The 25701-nt window shown below is 47.3% G+C and overlaps 1 protein-coding gene across 1 annotated transcript in view; it reads left to right on the top strand.

Annotated features, from left to right (window-relative positions):
• LOC126542780 (adipokinetic hormone/corazonin-related peptide receptor variant I-like) overlaps positions 1–24612 on the top strand; it is a 39475-nt gene extending 14863 nt beyond the window's left edge. Inside the window, exons 3-4 of the mRNA XM_050189839.3 lie at positions 18390–18594; positions 23812–24612. Of these exons, the coding sequence (XP_050045796.2) occupies positions 18390–18594; positions 23812–24452 (846 nt within the window). The 3' untranslated portion in view covers positions 24453–24612. The remainder of the gene's footprint in view (positions 1–18389; positions 18595–23811) is intronic.
• The last annotated feature ends 1089 nt before the right edge of the window (positions 24613–25701 follow it).

Genomic DNA, 25701 nt, shown 5'->3' with positions numbered 1-25701 from the left:
CTTCCCCATACTGGTCATTTGCGAACCAAATACATCAACTCCACTCAGACTGTCCGGTTACGAATCTTTCGTCTTGTCTACATGCGGTGCGAGCACGAAAGTAATCATCTACATCCGCACGGACTTAACATATGTCACTAACGTGGTAGAGCCTCATGACGACAACCAATATGTCTGCCTAAATGTCCAAAAGAAGAAAGTGTCATTTAGACTAATTGGAGCCTACATATCCCCAGCGGGTCACTTTGACGGCGAACGACTCAATGGATGGATGGTAAAACTTTATTTTCGTCAGAACGCATGTGTGGACGATTCCGTGCTAGATGGCCATCAGCTCATGGCTGACGGCGACCTGGGTGGCCCACTCCACGGCCCTGGTCTGGATGACCGGGTCTGAGCTGGCCAACACGGCCTCCCACTGCTCGAGAGAAGGATCACGCATAATATCCGCCGGTGGCGGCGCTATGCTACTGCTCCATAATATGTGGTCATAGGTGGCCAGTTCCTGGCACCATTTGCATTCCGGCTGAACGTCCGGGTAGATTTTGTTTAACACGTATGGGTTACTGAAAGATCTCGTCTGCAATCTTCGCCAGACGCTTTCCTGCGCCTTCACCAATTGCTTGTCCGGTGGAGGGTAAATTCTCCGCTCAAGTTTGTAATGGTTAGTAATGTCGTGAAAGGACACCAACCCATCTCTCGTGGACCTCCCTGGAACGTCCGGCTCACCTGCTCGGCTGACGAAACCTCGAGCATTCATGTGAGCCGCCTCGTTCCCAGGGTTCCCAGAGTGGGCCGGTACCCAGACAATTTCCACCTCCGTAGTCCCTCGCCCCGTGGCCCGATTTAGTAATCCTGCCGCTGTGACAGAGATTCTGCCCCTCGCCAAATTTCGGATGGCTGTTTTAGAGTCGCTGAAAATCAGGTCAGCTTCAGTATTACCTATAGCTAGCGCTATCGCCGCCTCCTCTGCAGTTTCTGAGGAGCGGGTTTTGACTGATCCAGAGGTGACTAAGCGTCCCCGCCCGTCCACCACCGCAACTGCAAATGCGTCCTTGTTCTTATACTCGGCGACATCTACGTAGACTGCCCCGTTGTACTTCCCGTACTTAGCATGTAAAGCTCTGGCTCTTGCCTTCCTACGGTTCTCGTGATGTATCGGATGCATATTTTTAGGTAAAGGTTTTATGTACAAGCCCTTGTGCATTTCTCGCTTCACCTGAATTTTCATGTCCCCAGCAGGAGGATCAACTCCAATGCCAATCCCTTCCAATATATCCCTCCCTACTTTCGTTTTGGAAAGTCTACTGAGTTGCATCGCCAAGTGTGCCTCCCGCAGTTCTTCCAAGGTGTTGTGCACCCCTAATCCCAGCAGCCTTTCGGTAGAAGTATTGTTAGGCAACCCAAGGGCCGCCTTATACGCCTGTCTAATCATAGCCTCCACCTTGCCTTTCTCCGTCGCGTCCATCTTCATATAAGGCGTCGCGTACACTATTCTACTGAGCACAAACGCCTGTACCAGCTTACACAAGTCTTGTTCCTTGACGCCTTGTTTACGATTGGCGATTCTCCTGATAAGTCTCACGGTAGCATTGACAGTATTTTTGAGCCTTTCCAAGGCCTCCCTATTCTTCCTGTTAGTCTGCAGATACAGCCCCAGGATCCTGATCGTTTGGACCTCAGCGACCGGTGCACCCCCCACTTTCACCTTCAGCGGTGGTGGCGGCACATAGTGCCTCGCATGTATCCCTCTTGGTTTATGCCTAAGCACAAAAAGCTCGGACTTGGGCTGAGAGCACGAGAGTCCTGCCTCGCCCGCTAGCTCCTCCACAATATCCACTGCCTGTTGTAAAGTTTCCTCCAATTGTGCGTCGCTTCCCCTTGTTACCCATAGTGTAATGTCATCCGCATAAAATGTATGTTTAAGTCCCGATATCATTGCCAGCCTGGGTGGTATCTTGATCAAGGCGAGATTAAACAAGAACGGCGATAAAACCGACCCTTGTGGTGTCCCCCTGCCCCCCAACGGGAAAGGATCCGATTTAAATTCTCCGACTACAATCTCCGCAGTCCTATCCTCCAGAAATGATCTGATGTATCGGAAGGTTCTACCCCCCGGTCCTATGTCCGATAGGTTCCTTAATATTGCCTCATGGGTGACATTGTCAAAGGCCTTTGTGAGGTCGAGCCCCAAGATAGCCTTGGTGCCCGTGCCGTACCCAGGATCAACCACGTCCTTTTTGAGCTGTATCATGACGTCCTGCGTTGATAAATTAGCCCTGAAGCCAATCATCGTTTTAGGTATCAACTCCTTGTCCTCCACATAGCCCTGAAGCCTGTTGAGGACCACATGCTCCATCAATTTGGCCAAGCACGACGTCAGCGAGATGGGTCGAAGATTCTCAATACAGATCTTCTTCCCTGGTTTAGGAATAAATGTAATCCTAGCATGCTTCCACTCTGCCGGGATCTCCCCGGCCGCCCAATATTTGTTCATCAAGTCCGTGAGCGCCCCCACTGACTTGAAATCCAGGTTCCTCAGCATTTTATTAGTAACCCCGTCCGGACCCGCTGCCGACGTAGTACGAAGCTGCCCCATTGCAAACTCCACCTCCGCCACCGTAAAGTCCGCATCTAATTCGAAGTTTTCCTCTCCCGAGTAATCCGGTAAGAAACCGCCCGCCTCGCCGTTTATGTAACGACTTCGGAGTTCTTGAATGAACTCCCCAGTCGTTCCTTGATACTGATGAACTAACCTAGCCATTTGACCCTTCTGCGCCGATTTGGTTGCCGCCGGATCTAAAAGGTGCCTCAACAACTGCCATGTTTTTTTGCATCCGAATTGCCCATTCATCCTGTCACAAATCTGCCCCCATTGTTTGCTTTGCAAGTCCAACGTGTAGGTTTCAATTTCTCGTTCTAGCTTGGCCACCTTCCTACGGAGGACCCCATTATGCTTTTGTTTCTTCCATCTCCGAAGGAGACTCGCATGCGCTTCCCACATGTGTAACAGTCTAGAGTCCGCCGTAAAACCTTCCTCCACCGTCGGAACCTCTTCTGTGGTACCCTTCACGTCCTGCTTGAGCGCCTCAACCCAGGCTCCCAAGTCCTCGATTTCCCCGCTCACTGTGTTTTTCCTGACTTTCCGAAATCTGTCCCAATCCGTCACTCTAGGTCCTTTTACCCTGTCTTTGTGCTTAGCAGCACTAAATACCGTGGAAAGGATATAGTGATCACTGCCCAGTGGCTGTCCCGTATTTACCCACTTTGCATCCCTAATACCTTTAACAAATGTGAGGTCCGGAGAGGTGTCTGTGCTAACGCTGTTGCCTATCCTCGTATGATCTAGCGGGTTGTTCAAGATTGTCCATTGTAGGTCCTGAGCTACCCGCCAAAGCCTATTTCCCTTTGGAGTGGCTCGTGTGTAGCCCCACTCCGGATGAGGCGCGTTGAAATCTCCAACCACGATGAGTTGAGCCCTAGCCGCTAGCCGTTGCGTCTTTATCAAAAGGTCTGGCAAGCCCAGCCCTTTATCTTTAGGAGAAGAATATACATTAAGTACAAAGAGACTCTTATCGTCCTTTCTTTTGGGCAGAACCTCTAGCAGGACGTAGTCCTCTCTGCTGCTATCTATGGTATGCTGAATCGCCGTGGCGTTGCGATGGACTAGCACGGCCGTGAAGACGCTCGATACACCCCCCCGATCAATCTCTGGCGGTGTAAATGCCTTAAATCCCGGTAATTTCACCCAGCCACTAGCCTCTTGCAAAGCTATAATGTCAGGCTTACTGTCCAGATTTTGTATGTGCAATTGCAGGTTCCCCCGCTTGCGACGGAAGCCCCTGCAGTTCCACTGCCAAACCTCAATTTGCTGGCGAGGGGCCATGATTAGGCACTAGGTTCACTAACATCGGCGCTTGGCCGACTACGGGAGGCAATCTAGCCTGTAGCGTAGCATTGAGCTGTTGAAACATGCCCATAACCTGTGTTTGAAAAGCCCGCATGTCATTGGTGAAGGCGTCAAGACGCTCCTCAATCTTGTCTAGTCTGGCTTCGATCCTGTCGACCCGAGCTTCCAACCTATCCTGTCTTTCCTCCAGTTTTCCTATTCTGTCCGCAAGGGCAGACATTTTCCCCCTAAGACTAGTGACTTTAACGACTGGCTGCGGCGTGTCCGCCGTTGAAGTTTCTGCCACTCTTTTTGCATTAGCTCCCTCATCCGCCGATGGCGGCCTCTTAAGCTTCCCCCGATTCTCCACCTCCATAGCTGTGCTCTCGCTCTCGCGAGAAGCAGTCGCCTGTGCTGCTTTCAGTGGGGCCTGGACCACCGGCGTCTGTACCCTTTGTCCTTTGTCGCTTTTAAGCGCGCGTTACGAATGAACAATGGCCCCCGGGTTATCACAGGTGACTTCAACGCGCATCACCAGCTATGGGGAAGCACTAAAATTGACTCCAAAGGCAGTCTCGCCTCCTTTGCTGCCGACCATGATTTGTGCTGTGTGAATGACGGCAGCCCTACATTTCTGCGATGCACGACCTATAGTAGCTGCTTGGACTTAACTTTGGTGTCACGGCGCTTTGCCTCGAGCGTCCAATGGTTTACGGACATAGAAACACATGGAAGTGACCATATTCCAACATACATAAAGATTAGTGGAGTTGAGTAACGCTAACGCTCCTCTACTGTCTTGCGTACAGTTGATTGGTCAAAGTTTAAGAAGGATATGGATGACACATGTCGGGAAGGCCTTTCACACATTTTCAAAGAAAGAATCGCAGAGGCATTGAAAACATCCATCTGCTCGCTTACAAGGTCAGCAAGGCGAACAGACTTGGACATGGAACTGGAGAGGCTGCGAGCGGCACGCTGACAGGCGGAGAGGAGGTATCGGCGCACGAAGTCCGTCTTGGATCTGAGGGCTTCACGACGCATACAAAAGAAAGTCCAGCGTCGCATGGATAAATTGGAAGATAAGCGATGGAAAACTTTCTGTCAGTCGCTTGATCGCCGAAAACCGCTCTCGCACATATGAAGAACGGTTAGGGGTATTCGCTCATCTCCGCATCAAAGGAAGCCCTTTGCTGCTCTGGCCCTCTACCAACTCCGCTCGGAACTTCAAGTGGCTGAAGAGTTCTGTGCACGGGTTGCTGGGTCCGTGGCCATCAATACTGACGCAGCATTAAATGACATCCCTGACGCACGTCTACCAGAAATGAACGTGCTATTTTCACTCGAAGAGCTCGATGCTGCGTTGGCGACCTGCAGGCGTACTTCGTCACTAGGACCTGATGGCATCACGTATGCTGCCCTATGCCACCTTGGACGTGACGCACGTGATGAGCTGCTTAACTACTACAATGAGTCTTGGCAGAATGGCGCCGTTTCTAAACAATGGAAATCGAGCCGCTTGATCCCCATTCTGAAACCTGGAAAGTCTCCGCTTAAGATCTCATCATATCGTCTGATTGCGCTTTCGAGCTGCGTCGGCAAAGTGACGGAAAGAATGATTCTTGTTCGTTTGGAATGGTACCTAGAACGATTCAACATCTATCCGGACGCCATGACAGGCTTTCGCCGAGGTCGCTCGTCCATTGACAACGTCATTTACATCGTAACCTGGGTCCAACATCAACAAAGCCTCAAGCGCCTATCTGCAGCACTTTTTCGTGATATAAAAGGGGCATATGACAAGGGGCATATGTCCCCCATGAGGCCATACTGAACTCTCTTGAGGCTGTTGGAGTTGGTGGCCAGATATATCAATGGATTCGGGACTATTTGACTGAGAGGCGCTTTTTCTTACAGACTGAGGACGGCCCAACTTCAAACCATTACACCTGCCGTGGTGTGCCACAGGGTGAAGTGTTGAGCCCTGTTTTGTTCAACCTCGTCCTGGTAGGACTAGCGGAGTACCTACCACAGTCAGTTCATGTCTCAATATATGCCGACGACATTTGCATCTGGGCCTCTGCGGTGACTCGCCCTCAGCTAAGAGCCAGGCTTCAGCGGGCGGCAACCATGACGGCGTCCTATCTCCGGGAACAAGGCCTCAGTGTATCTCCTGAAAAGTGCGCATTGGTTGGCTTTACGCGCAAACAAATGTCATTGTACCCTGTTTCCATCAATGGTCAAGCTGTATCCTATGTTAAGACGCATCGCTTTCTGGGCGTCATCATTGACCGCAACCTCTCGTGGAGCCCTCATTGCGTCTATCTGAAGAATAAGTTAGTCGCCATTGCTCAAGTCTTCAAATTTCTCTGCGGGAAAAAGTGGGGTACACCAGTCCATGCTATGATGCAGTTGTACAGGGTATTGTTTCTCGGACTCCTACGTTACAGTCTACCAGTGTTGTCAAATGCATGCAAGACGAACTTTCGCGCCTTGGAGAGCATACAAGGTCAAGCCCTACGCACGTATTTAGGGCTGCCTCAGTGCACCTCAATAGCAGCAACAATTGCCATCGCGGGAGACCATATAATCCCGACACATGTAGCTGTCGACTCTCTCAGAGCACATATTCGCCATCTGTCAAGCACCCCCGACCATCATTTGGCCTCCCTACCAGCCGAGAGACCTCAAGCGACCTTTTCACGAGTGATTAGCGCTCATCAAGAGTGCATACCGACATCTTTTACACCGGCGGCGAAGCCTTCATCTACTCTATGGTGCCTGCGACAGCCTCAAGTGAATTTTGCTATTCCTAGAATTACAAAAAAGTCCAATCATCCAGCGCCGGCTCTGAAACAACTTACGCTATTATTACTGCAGCATACGTATCATGACCACATTCATATATATACCGATGGTTCGACCTCACCTACCAGCTCAACTGCCGCTTTAGTCGTTCCAGCTAGGCAGGTTACAGTTAGATTCAAATTGTCACACATGACTACATCTACGTCGGCATAACTTGCAGCTCTCCATGCCGCTATGACGTACATCACCGAACAGCCAACAGAGAAGTGGGTCGTATTTTGTGATTCTAAGGCAGCTCTTCACAGTATAAAATCTGGATTACATCACAGAACTTACGAGCAGATGATATCTGACATCAGGGAAGTGCACCATCAAGCTCTGGAAAGAGGACACCACATTATATTTCAATGGATTCCTGCTCACTGTGGCATCGTCGGCAACAACCTAGCTGACAAGGCTGCCCGGTGTGGCGACGAAGATACCAAGACGCGTCCAACACCTTTAGCGAGGTCGGACGCTGCCAGGGAACTTCACCTAGTTGCACGCAAGATGTCACAAGATCTCTGGATTTCAAGTGCGTTCAATTGCAGATTACGCGAACTGGACCCCACGCTATGGCTACAACTACCATGTAGCCTTTCCCGCGGCGAAACAACCTTACTGTGCCGCTTGTGGCTGGGAGTGGCGTTCACGAACGCATACTCCTACCGTATGGGAATGGCCGAGAGCCCGATGTGCGACTCCTGTGAGCGCGAGGAAACCATCGAGCATCTATTGTGTACCTGCACTCGCCACGATGTTCAACGCCTCTCTCTGCGGGCGACTTTACACCGACTAGACTTGAGACCGTTCACCGAGTCAAAGATACTTGGACAGTGGCCACACCCGTCACTGGCTCGAAAAGCAATTCGTGCACTAGTGCAGTACTTGAAGTGCACCGGTTTAAGAGACCGTTTATAGGGTCCTTGTGTATGGTGTCCCTCCTACACGTACTCAGTGCTTACTCTCTCCCTTTCTTCCTCTTTCCCCCACCCCCAGTGTAGGGCAGCAAACCGGATGCTGTTCTGGTTGACCTCCCTGCCTTTCCTATCCTTGTTCTCTCTTTCTCTCTCCTGCTTTTCTTGTGTAGAATTGAGGTAGCTGTAGAAATTCTGTAGATATGGTCACGAGGTCGTGACGCCAAAGAACACAGTAACAATACTGTGAAAGGCAAAACTAGCTTTTATTGGGCGAACCTGTGCCCACAAAACAGGCTACACTTAAAGCACAACGAGAGCGGCGAACACAGTCGGCGATCATCGAAAATCTGATCTGCGGGTCAAGCGCGTCGACTTTTATACAGCAGTCGTCGAATGTTCCAGACTAATCGTTCGGACCCGCGTGCCTTCCACAAAGTTCTACACCATTCGCGTCACGCGATGAAATCAGATAACACAAGGTTCGGCGACAACAGACAGCCGGGGAGAAGCATCGATAACTTTCCAGAAACTTCGGATACATGCTGGCGCGTCCCGCGCTGTGCGATTACATTTGTCAGGCGGAGAAACGTGGTCGCCCGATAAAGATAAGTACACGTGTCAATATTTTCCAAGATATTTCGTAAGCGTTCTGTACTCCTTGATTTCGTAATGCCTATATGACTGCTGGTATCTCTACTGAATGAAATGCCTTTTCGTAATCTCTCAAAGCTATATATAGAGAGGCTTATTGTACTCTGCGGATTTCTGAATAACCTGATTAATGACATGGACGTGATCCATCGTAGAGTATCCTTTCCTGAAGCCAGCCTGTTGCCTTGGTTGACTAAAGTCCAGTGTTGCACTTATAGGAGAATATTTTGGTAAATATTTTACATAATACTGGGAGTAAGATAATGGGCCTATAATTTTTCAATTCTTTAACGTCTCCCTTTTTGTGCATTATTATAATGTTTGCATTCTTGCACTTTTCTGGGACCCTTGCAGTCAATAGACACTTCGTAGAAAGAGCCGCCAGATTTCCAAGCATTATGTGTCCTCCATCTTGGATTAAATCTACTGTTATTCCATCTTCTCCTGCCGCTCTCCCTCGTTTGATATGTTCTAACGCCTTTCTGACCTCATCGCTAGTTATAGGAGGAGTTTCTATATCCTGTTCATTACTGTTTCTAATGGAAATATCCGGACTCCTCTGGGTATTGTACAGGTCAGTATAGAATTCTTCCGCTTCTTTTACTATATCTCCGAGACTGCTGATTATATTACTCTGCTTATCTTTCAGTGTATACGTCTTAGTTTGTCCTATGCCAAGTTTTTTTTCTGACTGATTTCAGGCTGCGTCCATTTTTTACGGCTTCTTCAGTGTTTCTCACGTTATAGTTCCGAATATCACTTATTTTCGCCTTGTTGATCAGTTTTGACAGTTCCGCGAATTATATCTTATCTCTTGAGTTGGACACTTTAATTCTTTGTCGTTTCTTTATTAGGTCCCTTGGTACTTGGGAGAGCTTGCCTATTCTTTGCCTTGGTGCCTTGCCTCCCACTTCAATTGCTGCCTCTGAAGCCAGCCTAGTTACGGTTTCATTCATTAGCTCTGTAAAAACCTATAAAAAACACCGACACAAAAATAAACTAAAATTGTGCACATCTAATGAACATTATGGCATCTATGTGAAGCACGTATCGAAATGCTACAACATCGTCCATTTTATTCCTGCGTCTTTGGCGTAACAGAAACTGGCGCGCACTCCAGTGCACATGTTCTCGTGCGCCCGTGCTACACTGTGACAAATTTTATATTGGCTCGCATTTCTTCATTTCTTATTTATTTTCAACGCACCGCCCACTTCTTGGCCAATCGACCGGTGTGGTTATGCGCAATAGCATGGAAATTATGATCATCAAGACGCGGCGATCATGCCAAAGAGCTGGTTGTCGTTGGCGCCATAGTGACACTTGCAGTTGTTTATCTTTCTCCGGGGACCGCTTTTCGCCGGCTAACAATTGTTAAACCTAATCGCTCGGCGCAGGACACGCTTGCTTGTATCGAAACTTTCTAGAATCTTATCGATAGTTCTATCCGTTGTCTGTTGTCACCGAACGTTATGTAATCTGACTGTATGCGCGACGCCAGTGTGTAGTACATTCTGGAATGCACGCGGGCACCAGCGATTACGCTGGAACCTTCAGCGAGTCATGTACAAAGCCGGCGCGCTTGACCCGCTGATCAGTTTTCAACAATCGCCGACTGTGCTCGCCACTGTCGATGTGACTCGAGCGTCATTTGAACTTGACGCCGCAGGTTCGCACAATACAAAGTTAGTTTCGTGATTCACAGCAATTGCTATACTGCGTTTTTTTATTGAAATGAATATTAGGAGAGGTTGGCGCCTTTATGGTGGCACCGGCTACTCCTGGTCACTTGGCAAAGGAAACAAATTTGCGGAAAAATGGAGAACAGTGATACAAAATATGACACTCAGTACAGCACTGGATGAATAAAAATTATACAGTCCGAGAGTGCATGAGTTCAGTACACGTACGCATATATAAAGTCAGATATTAGTACACTGCAAGCACAGAACATAATTATACATATGGCGTAAAAGTTGCGATCACCACATAAATCAATTTTGAACCAGGAACAACATTTATGTTACTCATTTAGCGTATTAGGATCATCTGAAACTTAATATTTTCCCAAAATGTTTGTGTCCTCTAAAAACTTTTTAAGAGCAAGAAGTGCTTTTTTCTGAAGGCCCGCAGTTCGCCATGGGCCAAGTATCTTTTTTAGGGTGAATGGTCTTCTGTCTAATATCAACAAATTTGCTTGCAGTATACCCTTTCTTGTGGATCGTATTTCGTGCACTCGAGGAGAATATGATGCACATCTTGGTCTGGATGGCCACAAAAACACTGCGGACTAGAGACACGTTTTATCCTGTACAAGAAGTGTCTCGTAAATGCAGTACCAAGACGCAGGCGACAGAAAATTTGAAATATTGCTACACTGCGTTTTTCACCGTCACTACAACGTGGCAATGTATACCGCCTGCTTCTTCCCCAATTCCTCAATGTGTGTGTCATAGTTTGGAAATCATCAGTCATAATCAACACGTGGCGACCATCTCAAAGAGCTCGTTCGTGTTGGCGTGGTAGAATTATACATGCATGTGCGGCTGTGGTTTAATCAAAATTAATATATCGATTGGCTAGGTCACTTGCTTTGTGCATTTGTACGCATTGTCTCAAAAAAAGTTAATACAGGAAAAGCAAACGCGATTGTGGCCTAATAGTTAGAGAATCGGGCTGCTAGCTGCGCTGCAGGGCCGAGGTTCGATCACAGCGTCGGACACGTAATTAGAATTTTTTAAAAGTGTGAGTCACTCGGCAAGATAGCAGCAGCACACAGCCACCACCCATGGTCAGGAATTTCCGGGATAGTTCAGTTAGAATGTGCGAGCGCTGGGTGAAAGTTTGCGTAAGAACACAGGTGCTCATTTACGTGAAAATAATTTGCTTACAGTCGTTATGATACATTGAAGGATAAAACGTTCTTCTTTGTTTATTTAGCCTAATGGACAATCTGCAATATTTTTTCTTTATTAAAAAAATTGTCGCCGATAATGACCACGCTATACCGATGCAGATTTTTATTTCTTTTAGAAAAATTACACGAAAAAAGAAACAATATCTTCTTCATTTTTTCGTTTTTTTAGAGTGGTGTTATAGCGAGCAGTTCTTGCATTTTTTTCTTTTTTTCTTTTCCTTTTGAATAGAACCGCATCAGTCTAGATTTTCTTTATGTGCCATGTACTTTGAGGCGATCACAATATTAGGCTTCCTAAGGCTCTTATGGACCTTGCCATTATTCACTGTATGCTTGGAAAGAGCACTCAGGGTGCTAGATTGGCGATGATTGGGGGTAAGAATCAACGACGAATATCCCAGCAAGCTCCGTGACGCCAAAGATGACTTACAACAAATGACGGAAGACGCGAAGTTCATGTATATAAGCATGTATGAACTTTGTCTTCTTGGAACCGTAATGAAGACTTATCTAATAAAAAAATTAAACGGCTAAGCGTAGCTTTTCGAGAGTGGGCAAAATTTCTATATTATTACACGCGAATGTCTGAGGAATAATATGAAAAAGAGTAAGTTAATGGTCAATAGCCTGGAAATTAAACAAAAGTGGGATTCGTAGAGAGATTTTGGAAGCTGCGCAAAAGTACTTTTATATATACAGAATAGTAAGAGGAGGGTCAAATCCCGAGAAGAAAACCCCAGAGAATAAAAAAAGGATTACAGCGTGTGCGCAGACCCTCTGAAATTATGAACATCAGTTCAGTGATATTGCAGATATCATTGACGATTATACAGATGATACTTTGAGAAAAAGTTCAGGTCCGCGCTACAATATATGGAGCCGTAATTGATTGGCGTAACCTTAAGGGACAGTAAGATAGCGGTTTTGGTTAGACATAGAAGACGGGTACTTGATATTTTAGTTCTGTTTCGGAGCTTGTAGCTCAGTCCACGTTATGCGTAGTGCAGATAATCGGTGGTCTCTTATTAGAGTAAAAAAGTTGGGTGTCGAGAGCAAGGAAACGGCAGTAACATGTGGCAGAAGGTGTGGTATGATTACAAAAATTGTATAGGCATAGAAGGGGACCGTCTGAAGCAAGATATGTGCAATGGGACATCGCTGTGGGAGAGGCTTTCGTCCTGCATTGGACATAAAAATTACCATACGAATGATGCTGCTGCCGATGAGGATAATAGAGTGGCATTCGCTCTCCCCTAACTCAGAAAAAAGAAAATACAACACGTTTTCGTTTTATCTTTATTGTGCAACACGAGACTAATCGAGAGGGATATTGGACCCTGAATCACACGTGGCAGAACGTTTCATAATCGCTAGCAATAACATACATTTGAAGCTATGCAGTGAGTACGTGTCTTTCGCTGTTTATTCAACTGAAATGTACGTCGTGGACGTGGTGATATGCTCGCAAGAACTATTCACGGGGTCACTGTCATAAATCCTCGAAATGGTTTGTGATTTGGCTAGCGCCGTCTGAACACGCAGTGTCACACGAAGAAAATGAAGTGGAAACAAGCGACGAGAAATATTGCGGCGCCATCTCCTCAAGACGATGGGCAGCCATTTGGTCCTCTTTTCCTGAAATGACAGTCCGGCGGTCGACATAAATTATGGCCATAACCTGCCGACTGTGAATAGCCGGCCTGTGTCATTGCCAGCGTGTGTCACCAGGCCGGCAGTGTGGCAGTAGAAGTGGAATTAAGTGGGCCTAACTGTCTTCAGTCGGCGGGCAATGAAATTTATGGGAGCAGATACAAAAAGTTCGGAGGTAAACAACAAATAAAGGACGGGGTGGTCGGGAGGGCGAGAAGAAAAGCGCGGAAATAAAATGTGGCCGCTCTTTCGAGGATGACCGTCGCTATGCGGCCTGACATGCCACAAAACTCACTGCATCTAATGCATTGTGTAGCAACGTCAGCCGCTTACGCGAATAGTGCCATGAGCCCGTGATCGCAAAAGCCGGTTACAAAGTTTGGGCTGGGAGGATGTAGTCGAGTGAGTTTCAAGCTTTATTCCCAACTGTTATTCTACAGCAATGGGAGCCATAGCGCTGGAAGGCACGGACAAGAGCGAGACAACAGGACAAGCGCCGACTTTCAACTGACTCTTTAATTCCAGAAAAACGCCATATTTGTAGGCCCGCCAACCGAAAAGGCCCAATGACCACACATGAATTCTAGCCGCTTCCAGGAACGCGAATTCACTTGTAGTCAGAGCAGCTGAAGGTGAACTGATGCAGTTATCAGCGGCCCTCGCTATTAAAGCATCTCTCGCATAACTTTACCCACATTTCAATACAGAACAGAGCCCTTCTTAAACAAGGGTTTACACCCACAATTACCGCAATGCACAGACACATGACCATCCCGGTATCGGTTCAATTTTTGGTTATATTCTCTTAACCTATCTTTAAAGCATCTCCCAGACTGCCCAATGTAAATCTTCCGACACGATAACGGAAGGCATTACACAACATTCTTTAAGCATGACACAACAGGAGCCAGATGAGTTTTTTTTTTTTTTTTTACAATCTGCGCGTTTTTTGGCAAACGGATCTGTGGCACTGCATAACCTGAGCAGTTCTTGCGGAGCAGGAAATACTACATCTACTTTAACCTTTCGTCCAAGTTTCTTTATTGCGTGTGATACGTTATGCAAATCGGGCACAACCACCTTTTTCATATTGTCGCAAGTGCTCATGCGCGTGCCATTCTGTTCCTTTAACTTCAAAGGACTTTCTGCTACTGAAACAAGTACCTGGTACCTGCTTCGGTTAGAAGCTCTATTTGTAAGTCAAAGCTTTTGGACATTTTATCTACGGGGGCACGATTTTCGGAGCGCGTTGTCAAAACACAGGTTAGCGATTGCTCTTTTCACTAGCTTAGAATGAGATGAATGATGCGGAAGCAGCATGTGGTTTTCTGGCTGATTTTCATGTGTGGTCATTGGGCCTTTTCAGTGTGCGGGCCTACAAATACAATGTTTTTCTGGAAGTAAACACTCAGTTGAAAGTTGGCGCTCGTCGTGTTGTGTCGCTCTTGTCCGTGTCTTCTAGCACTATGACCCCCATTGCTGTATCTTACCAACTAGCCTGAACAAAGATATTATTCTGCGGTATCAATTACGCAGAGGTCACAATAAAGAGGACTTCAGTTGAGAGCGGTACCGTGATCGTCTTCGTAGTTGATACCTTATTATTGTTCTTGAGCTTTCTTCTTGTGCTGCAATAAGACAAATGGATTGACCAATTCTTAATTTTATTTGTTTAAATATTTCTATGAGTGACTACACTTAGTTTTGAGCAGCAAATAGACTCTCACATCACAGAACTGATGCCAATAAGTCACTGGCGCTAGAGACGAATTTAATTGTGATCAGAATGCTGCAGAAAGTATTCACAATATCTGCACTGATTAAGTAGTTTTGGCGAAAGTTCCTTTCTAACTGTTCAAACAAAGTGGAATTTTCTGCCTTCGCTTCAGCTGTTATATTCTCTAAAAGCTCATGTCTGGGATTGCCGCATGAAGATAAAGAAGTTATTCGACTATATACATCGCAATGGCCCCAACTTGTTAAACAAAGCTACAGAATGGACCGGCACACTCTGACGCTCGTGAAACAGAAATACTATTAGGGCACGTGGACTAGTTCACATTAGATTGATAAATGAGCGCCGCTTTGCCAGCGTGAGAGGGGCATTAGCGATGGATGGTAAGCGTCATTTATACAGAGCAATAGTGCCATGCGAAATGACTGGTTAGGGTTTAGGACGGCGGGTTATGCAACCATGACTCAATCGCCGATCGGTAGGCATGCTTCAAAACGGCTCGATTGTTTGCTCGAATGCGACCCACACAAATGTCCAGTTTAGACTGGAAAATGAGAAATCCTCTATCGCGCGACACGCGGCGCTTCATCGTGTTAACCGACCGACATACATTGCCTGAAGTTTGAAAGAATGCGAAGAACGAGGCGATCGCGCCAGTGCGATGAGCTCCACGGTCCAATTTCAAGTTTTCCCTGTTCTAAACTTTGTATCTACATTTTTAGCTCTACGACCCACTGATCTATTCTTCTGCGTACGCTTCGCGAATCAAGTTTTATTATTCCGCATGAGTGGGACGGTAAATGGGGTTGGGCTCGGGGTCGCTCAGGAGAGCGAATCAAAGAGCCAGCAGAATACACGACTGCACCTCCGCACAAAATACACACTGAAGGATAAAACATATCTAGTGCACGAGCACATGCTAGGGAAGTAGATTCGATCCAGACTCGGAAGACAGTGCCCGACTGATGCGTTCGAGAGGATGTCCAACAAGACTGTACTGAAGCAGTGTTTGCGTACGGGCTAGATGGTATTCCATTGAAAACATTACTTACAGCGTGTACATAGACAGGGAGCAAAAGAACGACGAAGGCAAGCGCTTGTCTTCGTCGTTCTTTTGGTCCCTGTCTATTTACGCGCTGTAAGTGATGTTTGCAAGACTGTACCGTTGTTTTGTTGATGGCGGCTGTCAACGATGCAGAAATAAGCCGGAGTGTATTGAGTAAAAGTTGGACGATAGCTCCTTATGAAAATAGATAGAGTAATGGATCCATGTGCTGGACGTACAGTTGATCGATACCTCTAAGCTATCAATGGAAGACCAGCCGCCATCACTGAACACTGAACAGAGCCATTGTTCACATAACAGATAGTTCAGGTAGCCCTCATACTTATTGGTGTGAACTTGAATCCCCAACCTAGCAGCAGATATGTACCGCTACGGTGATTACGGTGACAACAAGGACATTCCTCCAAGTAAACAAAACCGAATCTAACGAAAGCACTAACAAACGAAAAGAAAGGTGGTTAACCGAGGGGCCCGATATTTATTAGTCATATCATAAGAAGCCAACAAGCATTGACACCAAGCACAACATAGGGTAAATTACTTGTGCTTAATAAATGAAATAAAGAAACGACAAATTAATGGAAATGAAAGTGGATCAAGAAACAACTTGCCGCAGCTGGGGATGATCCCACAACCTTCGCATTTCCCCGTCCACTTCCAGGGTTCTACTAAGAAATAGTGCACTGTAAGCATACTGGACGGTAAGGAGTCGGTAAGGCTCGGCTCGCACCATGTTTTGCAAGCCGAGCCGCACCAAGCGAAAACAGTGAGAAGCTGGCGTCGGCCACAGAGTCCACGTCGTGCATGGCCCCGTCTCGCGTGCTTTTTTCACCATGATAGGACCAAGGCAAGAGCTCACTTGAATTCACCTTCTGCGGCGCGATGAAATGGCAGCAAGTATGACAGCCCATCTAACCGGAAGGTAAACTTGGGCTGAACTGAACAGAAATTGTAGCCGTACGTACCCTTCGTAACAGGCGATTATTGTACTCCGGCTGAATGAGAAAAAAAAAAAATATTAGGAGAAGGGAAATTCATCGAAAAAAAAAAACAAAACAAAAAGTGGCATAAAAAATATTTTATGTTGTTGGCGCCATCTACTGATGCAAAGTTTACTTATAGGGGACGCAGAGTTTTTATTGAAGTAACTAACTATATTCTACTCATCTGCTGGTGTAAAGTGTCGGCAGCGGTGCAATTTACAACGAACAAACCCTTTTTTATGTATTGATTAGATAACAACACCTATGCAACAAACAAAAAGATGTTTCACGTGTTGCAGAACAAAGTGTCACAACATGTCGCTACCGGCCTTGTAACTGCCTCCTACGTTTGCCGTAGCCGGGCACTTCTGCAAGGAATCATGCGCGTATGGACAAGCTAAAGCTTTTTAGTATTCGTGAAAATGAATATTTCGTGCTCAGCACATATTTATTGTATTCTGCAAAGCCTCAATGTTAGCCGCTATCATCATTATCACATTACCGTACGCATCGAGCGGCACACGCAGCTAAATCGTCTTCGGTCATCGCGGTAGGTTAGTACGGAACGGTAATACCGTACTGTAAACCGCACTTACCGTACGGTAACATGGCGCTGCTAAAACTCTCTACTGTCTATTCTCGCAGGTTACGAACATTGGCGCACAGCAGCGCCTGAAGCAAACACGTCTTGCGTTGTATTATGCATATGCTACATAGATAAACACCATTACGTAGCATGCAAGGTAATATTTAACACCAACTCACTGACTCTCTCTCTCTCTCTGTCTGTCCATCCATCCGTCCGCGTCTGTTTGTCTGTCTGTCGGTCTGTCGGTCCATCCGTCTTTTTTTTCTTCAGTGTGGCCGACCCGCCTCGTGGGCATATGAGCCTCGTCATAAACTCACGGCACAAACAATGGCTGTGTTAGCTATGAGGTCTTGCTGTTGTCACAGTTAATAGGTTTAGAGGCACGTGAATCACTACTGGTGATGCATCTCTGACGAATCTCCGCGGTCATCGCTGACGTTTAAGAATTAGGAACACAAACTCTAGCAAGAAGCAGCGGTCACCGTCAGTTCGAGTGTGCAATTTGCATATGTCAGCGCAAACATCGATTGTTCTTAGAATGTTTCAATTTGTGTTACGTGTATGGTGGATGCATACTTGCCGCGCGCTTACTGCATATGTGCAAGTAGTAGATGACATAGAAGGGCATATGTTAAGGCCTGGAATTCAGGCTGGCAGTACTTAATAAATAAAGTAAAAAATATGTTTGTGAAAATATGCCCGCTTATGAGTGTAATAGAAATTGTAACAACACGGCTACTCATGTGGGTATAGCGATAATGCACAATTTTATTTATATTTTGCGCTTACTACGGTACCCTGCACGTGCCGTGTTTGTTTGAATCTGCTTCTTCTTGCATATTATAATATTTTGACCCCCCTCCCCTGCAGTGCACCCACGCACGTGGAGGCCCACGCGCGGACACACTTCCGCCTTTTTTTAATATTTGCATTTTCAATAAGCGTGGCAGAGAAGCTGGTGTTAATTTCTATACGGGGCCATTATACCACGTAGTTTTCTATTTCTTTTTTTTTCCGGAGAGATACATCTTTCACATTCTAGTCTCGCGTGATCCGGTTACTTTCTGCGACATTAATTTCCGGCATGTTTCTGAGAACCCTTCTTATGCCGTTGGCCTCGCTGAATCTGATCTTCCACGCAGGCGCTCATCTTCCGCGTCATGGAGCACCCGGAAGTTCAGGGCTTCCGGCAGTGCGTCACCTTCTCGTCGTTCCCATCGCCCGTTCATGAGACCTTGTACAACCTCTTCTGCCTGCTTGTACTCTACGGCATCCCTTTTGGCGCCATCATTGTCTCGTATGGCCGAATCCTTTGGGAAATACATCGCCAAGCGAAAGACTCTCACGGTAAGAAACTTTCCTCATCATTTTAATGCATGGCATCCTTTGGCCAGCTGCCCGGCGTCATTTTGTGCTCTGTTACATTAATCCTTCTGTTTCGTATCCCAAGAGAAAGAGAGAGAGAGACAAAGAGGAATGGCAGGGAGTTTAACCAGATATCAGTCTCCGGTTTGCTAACCTACACTAGGGATGGGAGATACGGGTTAGAAAGAGGACATAGACGAACAAGCCCGCACCGCTATCGTGGCTGCACGCTTACCGCCTCCAACTAGTGGGCGCAAGGACTGAAAACGCGTTATTTTGTCAGCCAACATGGGAGTGATGGTCACACATATATTTGCCCGAACGTCGTCCTCCGGGATTCAAACTGCTTCGTGACTTTGTGAAGCCATCATTTTCATCAGAGAACTATGTTATAGATAACTGAATAAACACCAATAAAATTTGATGACGGTACACACTACGTGTAGTAGAGATGCCCGTTATTGAAACCACTACGCCACGGACTTCGACATGCGGCATAGAACACCCTTATGAATTCCTCGCGTGCAAGCGAGCGCGTTCAGACGCTTGGCGCGACAACTCTCTTGGGGCCAGTTGTTTATATGAAGAAATTTTGAGGCAGTCACACTTGAGTGCGCACCCGTTTTTTAAATATCCCGAAAATCGCACATAACTAATTCGATATATTCATAATCGAATTCCGAAGGTAAATCGAGGCAATATCGAGACCGAGCGCGTCCCGCTGCGCGTCCAACGGGAACGCCCCACAAAGAATTGTTGGACGAACTTTGAATGACCGCATGTCGCGGCCCAAATCCTGACCCAGCACACAGTCACCACATGCTTGCAGGCGAAGCGGGCCGTGTCAGTAGCTGCCCCGACTGGTTGAGGCGTCCGGTTTCCAATTTCTTTGGGCTTGTCACGGGCCGTTTCGCTCTGTTATTGATAGCGGAGCCGTTTTTTCTCATATCCCGCACGCTCGGTTTCGATGTTGCCTGGATTTACCGTTGAAATTCGATAATAAATACCTCGAATAAGGCGCGACCTTCAAGATTTTTAAAAGTGAGAGCAAATTAAAATGAGACTGCCTTCAAGTTCGCCATATAGACAACTGCCCCTAAAGCGAAAAAGAAGTGAGGCGTAATGAATCCTTACCAACTAGCTCAGCTTTCTGTCGTTCTATGCCCCTAAACCACTACTAAAAAAAGTAAATTATTGAATTTTTGTCATTAGCCTTCCGAAGCGCACGTTTTTAGCGGCAAATTATGCCCATCTCGCCTGGACATAATTGCAAGCACGCCACCTTCAGTGTGCTTGTACCCTTTCTATAAAAATTTTGTATGGTCCTAATAAAACCCACCCTGTACAGATCCTATCATGAGAAGCCAACAAACAGACACCAAGGAAAACATGGGGGAAATTAGTTCTACTTAGTTATTGAATTAAAGAAATGATAAATTAATGACAATGAAAGTGTGATGAAAAAACAACTTGCCGCAGGTGGGGAACTATCCCACGTCTTCGCATTACTCGTGCAATGCTTTAACCGATTGAGCTTGAAAGACCACGTACCCAGAAAGATCACGTACTCGTGACACCTGCGGCAGAAAAGATGTTCCACATCCGCCGCCAAGGTTTGTGAGTGGTGGCGCTGCCTAACGCTCCCAAGGTTAGTTCTAGTAGTAACACATAAATATCCAAGAAAGTGGATGGGGAAACCGCACCACGCTAGCTTAATTGGTTAGAGCATCGCACGCGTAATGCGAAGACGTGGGATCGTTCCCCATTGGCTAGTTGTTTTTCATCCACTATCATTGCCCTTAATTTATCATTTCTTTAATTCAATAAGTAAGTATATACAAGTGACTTCCCCTATGTTTTTCTTGGTGTCTTTGTTGGCTGGCTTCTCATGATATGAATAATAAAAAATCGGGCCCTCGGTTAACACCCTTTCTTCTCGTTCAACCCTGTATAGAGCAGAACAAGAGTAGCACAAGAGAATGAAAAGCAATGCTAGTCTAACGAATACATAGTAGCAGGACAATATATTGTACAAGACAACCTGACACCCAACAAACTTGTAAACGCATAAGGAAGCACTAAGAACAAGAACATAATGCTGATTGCATGTTACTCCGTTGATGAACAAAGTAAATATAGGTGAAAAAAGCTGTATTTCTTGAACAGATATCGCAATGGAGGGTATTCAGCACGTAAAGAAATATAAACGCTGAAGGTCAGCCCGAAGAAAAGAATATGCTCATAAGAATGTGCTTCCAATGTAAAATTCGTTTTTAAATAACGATAACAATCACCTAAACATTCGCTGTTAGTTATGGAGCTAACTAGTTTATTCCGTTGTCTCATTATGAATGAAAAAGAAATACATGTGAAGCTGTGGAGGAGGAGGACGACTATGTTAGCTGCAGGCGGATCTAGCCTTGTATGACATGCCGGTTGTTGTTCCGCCTGAGCCTCTCCTTTCAGGAATGTTCGTCACATTTCAAATGCGCAGCACAAGACTGTTCTGAGGCGTATTCTAAAACAAGCGTGGCCAGTCATTTTCACTATTTACGGTCGATACCTCGCCCGCCCAGTGGGACAAAGGGGGCTGAGCAGGCCAGAGGAGGCTTTGCTGCATCGCTTCCGCGCGGGGTCAGTGCGTATATATGGTCTTACAAAATCCGCAATTGGAAAACTTACGGCCAATTTCCTTAACTTCATGCGTGGGGAAATTGATGGAGCACGTCGTCCAGACCAGACTGATGGGCTTTATGGAGCAGGGCGATATGTGGCCACATGAGATGGTCGGGTTCCGACCTCACTTGTGTACGCAGGACGTCATGCTCCAAATCAAACATGATATAATAGACTCAAGGTCTAAAGATGCAAAAACAATTCTCGGACTGGACCTCACGAAGGCTTTTGACAACGTAAAGCATGAGGCGGTCCTGGAAGGGCTGAACAAGATTAATGTAGGCACCAGAACATATCGATACATCAGGGACTTCCTGACGGGAAGAACTGCTTGCATGAAGTTCCAAACGCTGGAATCCCCCACAATTGAGCTAGGGAGTAAGGGTACGCCCCAAGGATCAGTGCTGTCTCCCCTACTCTTCAACGTGGCTATGAGGGAACTCCCCGAGCAATTGGCAAAGCTCGAGGGATTAAAATTTAGTATATATGCGGATGATATCACCCTCTGGGTCAACCGGGGAAGTGATTCAGCCGTCGAAAGCCTGCTCCAGGCCGCCACCGACATCATAGTCGATTACGCGGCCGAGAGAGGCCTAGCATGCTCGCCGCAGAAATCAGAATTGTTTATATACAATCCGAAACACTTAAGGTGCAAGGCACCGTCGGAGATCAAAATTAAAGTGGCGGGTAAAGAGGTCCCAATAGTCGAGCAAATCAGAATCTTGGGCCTGATTCTGCAGTCACACGGCCACAATGGCCAGACCGTCAAGAGGCTGCAGAATCACACAATACAGACCCTGAGCCTAATTAGGCGGGTGGCCAGCAAAGGCCGAGGGCTAAAGGAAAAGAATTTAATTAAACTAATACAGGCGTACATATTCAGCCGGGTGAGCTATGCAACGCCATATCTCGACTTGAAAGTGGTGGAAAGAGAAGAGATTGATTCTCTAATGAGAAAATGCGTAAAACGAGCGCTGGGACTGCCCATGTGTACATCAACAGAGAGACTGATGGCTCTAGGAGTGCACAACACATGGGCAGAACTGGCGGAAGCGGTGCGAACCTCTCAAATTGAGAGACTTAGCACCACGAGGACAGGAAGAGCCATATTGGCCAAAGTTGGAATAAATCCGGACAGAGGCCCCACCCAAAAGGTGGAAGTAGATAGAGAAGTTAGAAAAAATCTGATTATCCCCCCCCCCCCCCTGCCAAAAAACATGCACCCGGAACATAGCAAAGACAGGAGGCATAAACGAGCCGAAGCATTAAAAATTAGATTCTATAATATCTCGGAACATGAGGTGGCCTATGTAGACGCGGCGGGAGGTAGCGGCAGTTTTACGGTGGCAACGGCCGTCAGTGGCCGGGGTATTCCCGTGACCACTGTCACTCTGCGCGGGCGCAACATAGAAGTTGCCGAGGAAATTGCGACCGCATTAGCTTGCGCTGGAACGGACGCGAAATTTGTGATCAGTGACAGCAAAACTGCCATACAAAATTTTAGCAAGGGAAGGATCTCGCCCTTAGCGGCCAGAATCCTAGGCCAGAGAAAGCTAGATAGAAAAATTCAAATAATTTGGACTCCGGCGCACGAAGCCGTCCCCGGCAACGAGGCGGCCCACGAGCTGGCTCGAGATCTCTACCGCCGAGCCGCTACGGGGCCCCCCGATGACCGAGGGCGCGGAGAGTGCATGCTAAAATATGGGGAGATTACGCAGCATTACAGCTTGGCTCGTAGACTGGTATCCCCGCCAGACCCAAAATTAAACAACAGACAAGCAGTCGCGTGGAGACGACTACAAACTTATACATATCCGCACCCGGTTATGGCGAACCACATGTTCCCCGAGGCCAGGAGCGATAAATGTAACCTTTGTGGGGCGAGAGGGACCCTCGACCACATAATATGGGAATGTCCGTACTCTCCCGGGGGAACGCACAAAATAGGTAGTAGAGACACCTGGGAGACCCTGCTGCGCAGCTCGGACTCTGAGCTCCAGCTCCGGCTCGTCCAACTGGCTGAAGAGGCTGCTGGGACCCAAGACCTCCCAGCCTGCATCTGAGGCGGCGGCACTCGCCCCCTGACTTGTGTGTCGGGGGGTGGGTAGATCACCTTTTCCGTTGGACATTAAAGTTTATTCTATCTATCTACAAAACGGACTCGCTACATCACCGTTATGTATGACTTGTATACGACTTTAGGTGATCTTCAGCGAACACCGCATGAAACTGTCAGAGTTGAGATAATATTTTATCGCTAGTGATTGTTTATGATATGTTGGTCGCGTGTGTAAATATGGGATATACCTTCAGACATTTATATTTAGGTGAATGTGGGCCAACTATAGTAGAACACTTTCTGACGTTGCTGTAGGGTGCGATTAACTTTTATTAATAATTCGGAGGATGTTCGCGAAAACAGTTCATGCATGGGCATCTGCACGAGAACCGAAAATGAAGAGCTGTCCCTGTGTTCGCCGCTTCCCGTGTAGACTCCTTGTGCGAGCTGCGCGTTTAACACAGCCCAGGAACCGGGCGTGGCGGATGCGGCGCCCCGGGCGCGCACGAGGCTCAGGTGCACGGACATGCAGCGCATGCAGCGCGCCCAGTACCGCACCCTGCGCCTGACCGTGGTCATCGTGCTGGCCTTCTTCTTCTGCTGGACGCCGTACGTCGTGATGGTGCTGTGGTACCAGCTGGACGCCGAGAGCGCCAAGCACGTCGACGACTACCTCCAGTCGTCGCTGTTCATGTTCGCCGTGTCCAACTCGTGCGTGAACCCGCTCGTCTACGGCAGCTACACGGGGCGCCTGAGTGCGGGACGCTGCTTCTCGTCCCGCTGCTGCCAGGCCGACGTGGTTCCGGGCCGGGACGATCATCGGCGCTTCTCGTCCTCCTTGAGGCGGTTCTCCAAGCGCACGCTGCATTCTTGGGTCCCGAGGACTGTGGCCGCCGCCGCCGCTGTTCACCCCAAGGCCGAGTACGGCGCCCTGCACAGGCAGTGCTGCTCGCTGTGCGTTGCCGGCGCGCACGACATGTGCGTGTTCAGTGTGGACGTTTTGTGCGTGCACGCTGAGCGAGCGCCTGAAGCCCGCTCGGCGCACAGCGCGCGTTCCCTAAGGTCTGGCCACAACTCGCCGCTCAGAAAGAACCAAAGCCTGTGAGAGAAAGACGTGACTTTGTTGACTTCGGGGAGCCATGAGCGGCAAGGAACGTTCTTGTTTCCACCAGTTAGCTCCTGGGCTGAAGTCTAACAGCGTAATGCCCCACATCGTTGCTCACAAAGACTGAATCAATCGGGAATAAAAACTGTGTGCTATGTCATGCACGTGCCATCGCGCAGCCCTTCTCTCATGGCGATTTTAGAATGGGAGCAAAAGAACGTCGATCTCCTCAAAAATCTGTATACGCGTTGTGCCCACACACAGCAAGAATCGACACATAGATAGGGAAAACTGGGAAAAAGTGCCTCCACCTTTCTAATTCAGGAAAAAATGAGATAAAATGTAAAATAATATAAATTACGAAATAAACCCACATACTAAAAAAAGGATGGCATGGTGATTTTTCGGTCACATACGCTCAATGCAGGGGAAGAAATCCCAAAGTAGGCTCTTGCTAAGTCAGAGTATTCATCCTGGTGCGTACTAACAATTACTTCACGTTTGGTTAAAGCGCGCACGCGTGAGAATAACAGTAAAGAAAAGGAAATTTTTTAGCATGTAGGGAAATTTCAAACTTTATTACACACATTTCCTACCTTAACAGCACTCACTGAGGCTACTGAATGGATGTACGCAGTATATGAAATATTGTGCTTCATCTTGAAGACACATTTAGGTAGTTTGAGCGGGAAAATATATATGCTAAATATTTTTACTCTTATTGACATTCCTATGACACTTCACGCACTTCTAGGTGTCTATCTGAGTGTCTGTCTGTTGGTCTATGTATCTTACCGTTTCCCGCAACGTTGGCCACTGGCTAGTTCATAGTTTAATAGGTAAAGCAGTATGCTGTGTTGATGAAACTGAGTTTGAAACCAACTGCCTTGACTGCGGTCAAGGGGCATGTAACACTGAGTATTTACCACTCTTCAATGAACCTTATTGACACCACCTTGGGTCGACGGTTGTGTGCGACGAGATACGCGCAACTCTTCAATGCCAAAAAAAAAAAATCGCCAGAACCCATCTAACGATGACTGTCGGCGGTAATGCGTTTAGCATTGAATCAATATAGTGACAGCGTATCGCCACCGTCGAAACGACTGTGTATGAAGCCAGTGCTGCAGCGGGACTCCGCTTTCGCGCTTCCCTAAGAACACTGGGTGCCATCTAGCGCCGCCTCCGCGAAGCCTGTGCGTGGCCTCCGAAATGCATGGCGCGCCGGTGCGTGCGAACGCTGAGAAAC

This window comes from Dermacentor andersoni, chromosome 2 (assembly GCF_023375885.2).
Source record: "Dermacentor andersoni chromosome 2, qqDerAnde1_hic_scaffold, whole genome shotgun sequence".
NCBI classification, from domain to species: Eukaryota; Metazoa; Arthropoda; class Arachnida; order Ixodida; family Ixodidae; genus Dermacentor; species Dermacentor andersoni.
The sequence above is the reverse complement of the archived record's forward strand: the minus strand, read 5'-3'. Positions and strand labels throughout refer to the sequence as shown.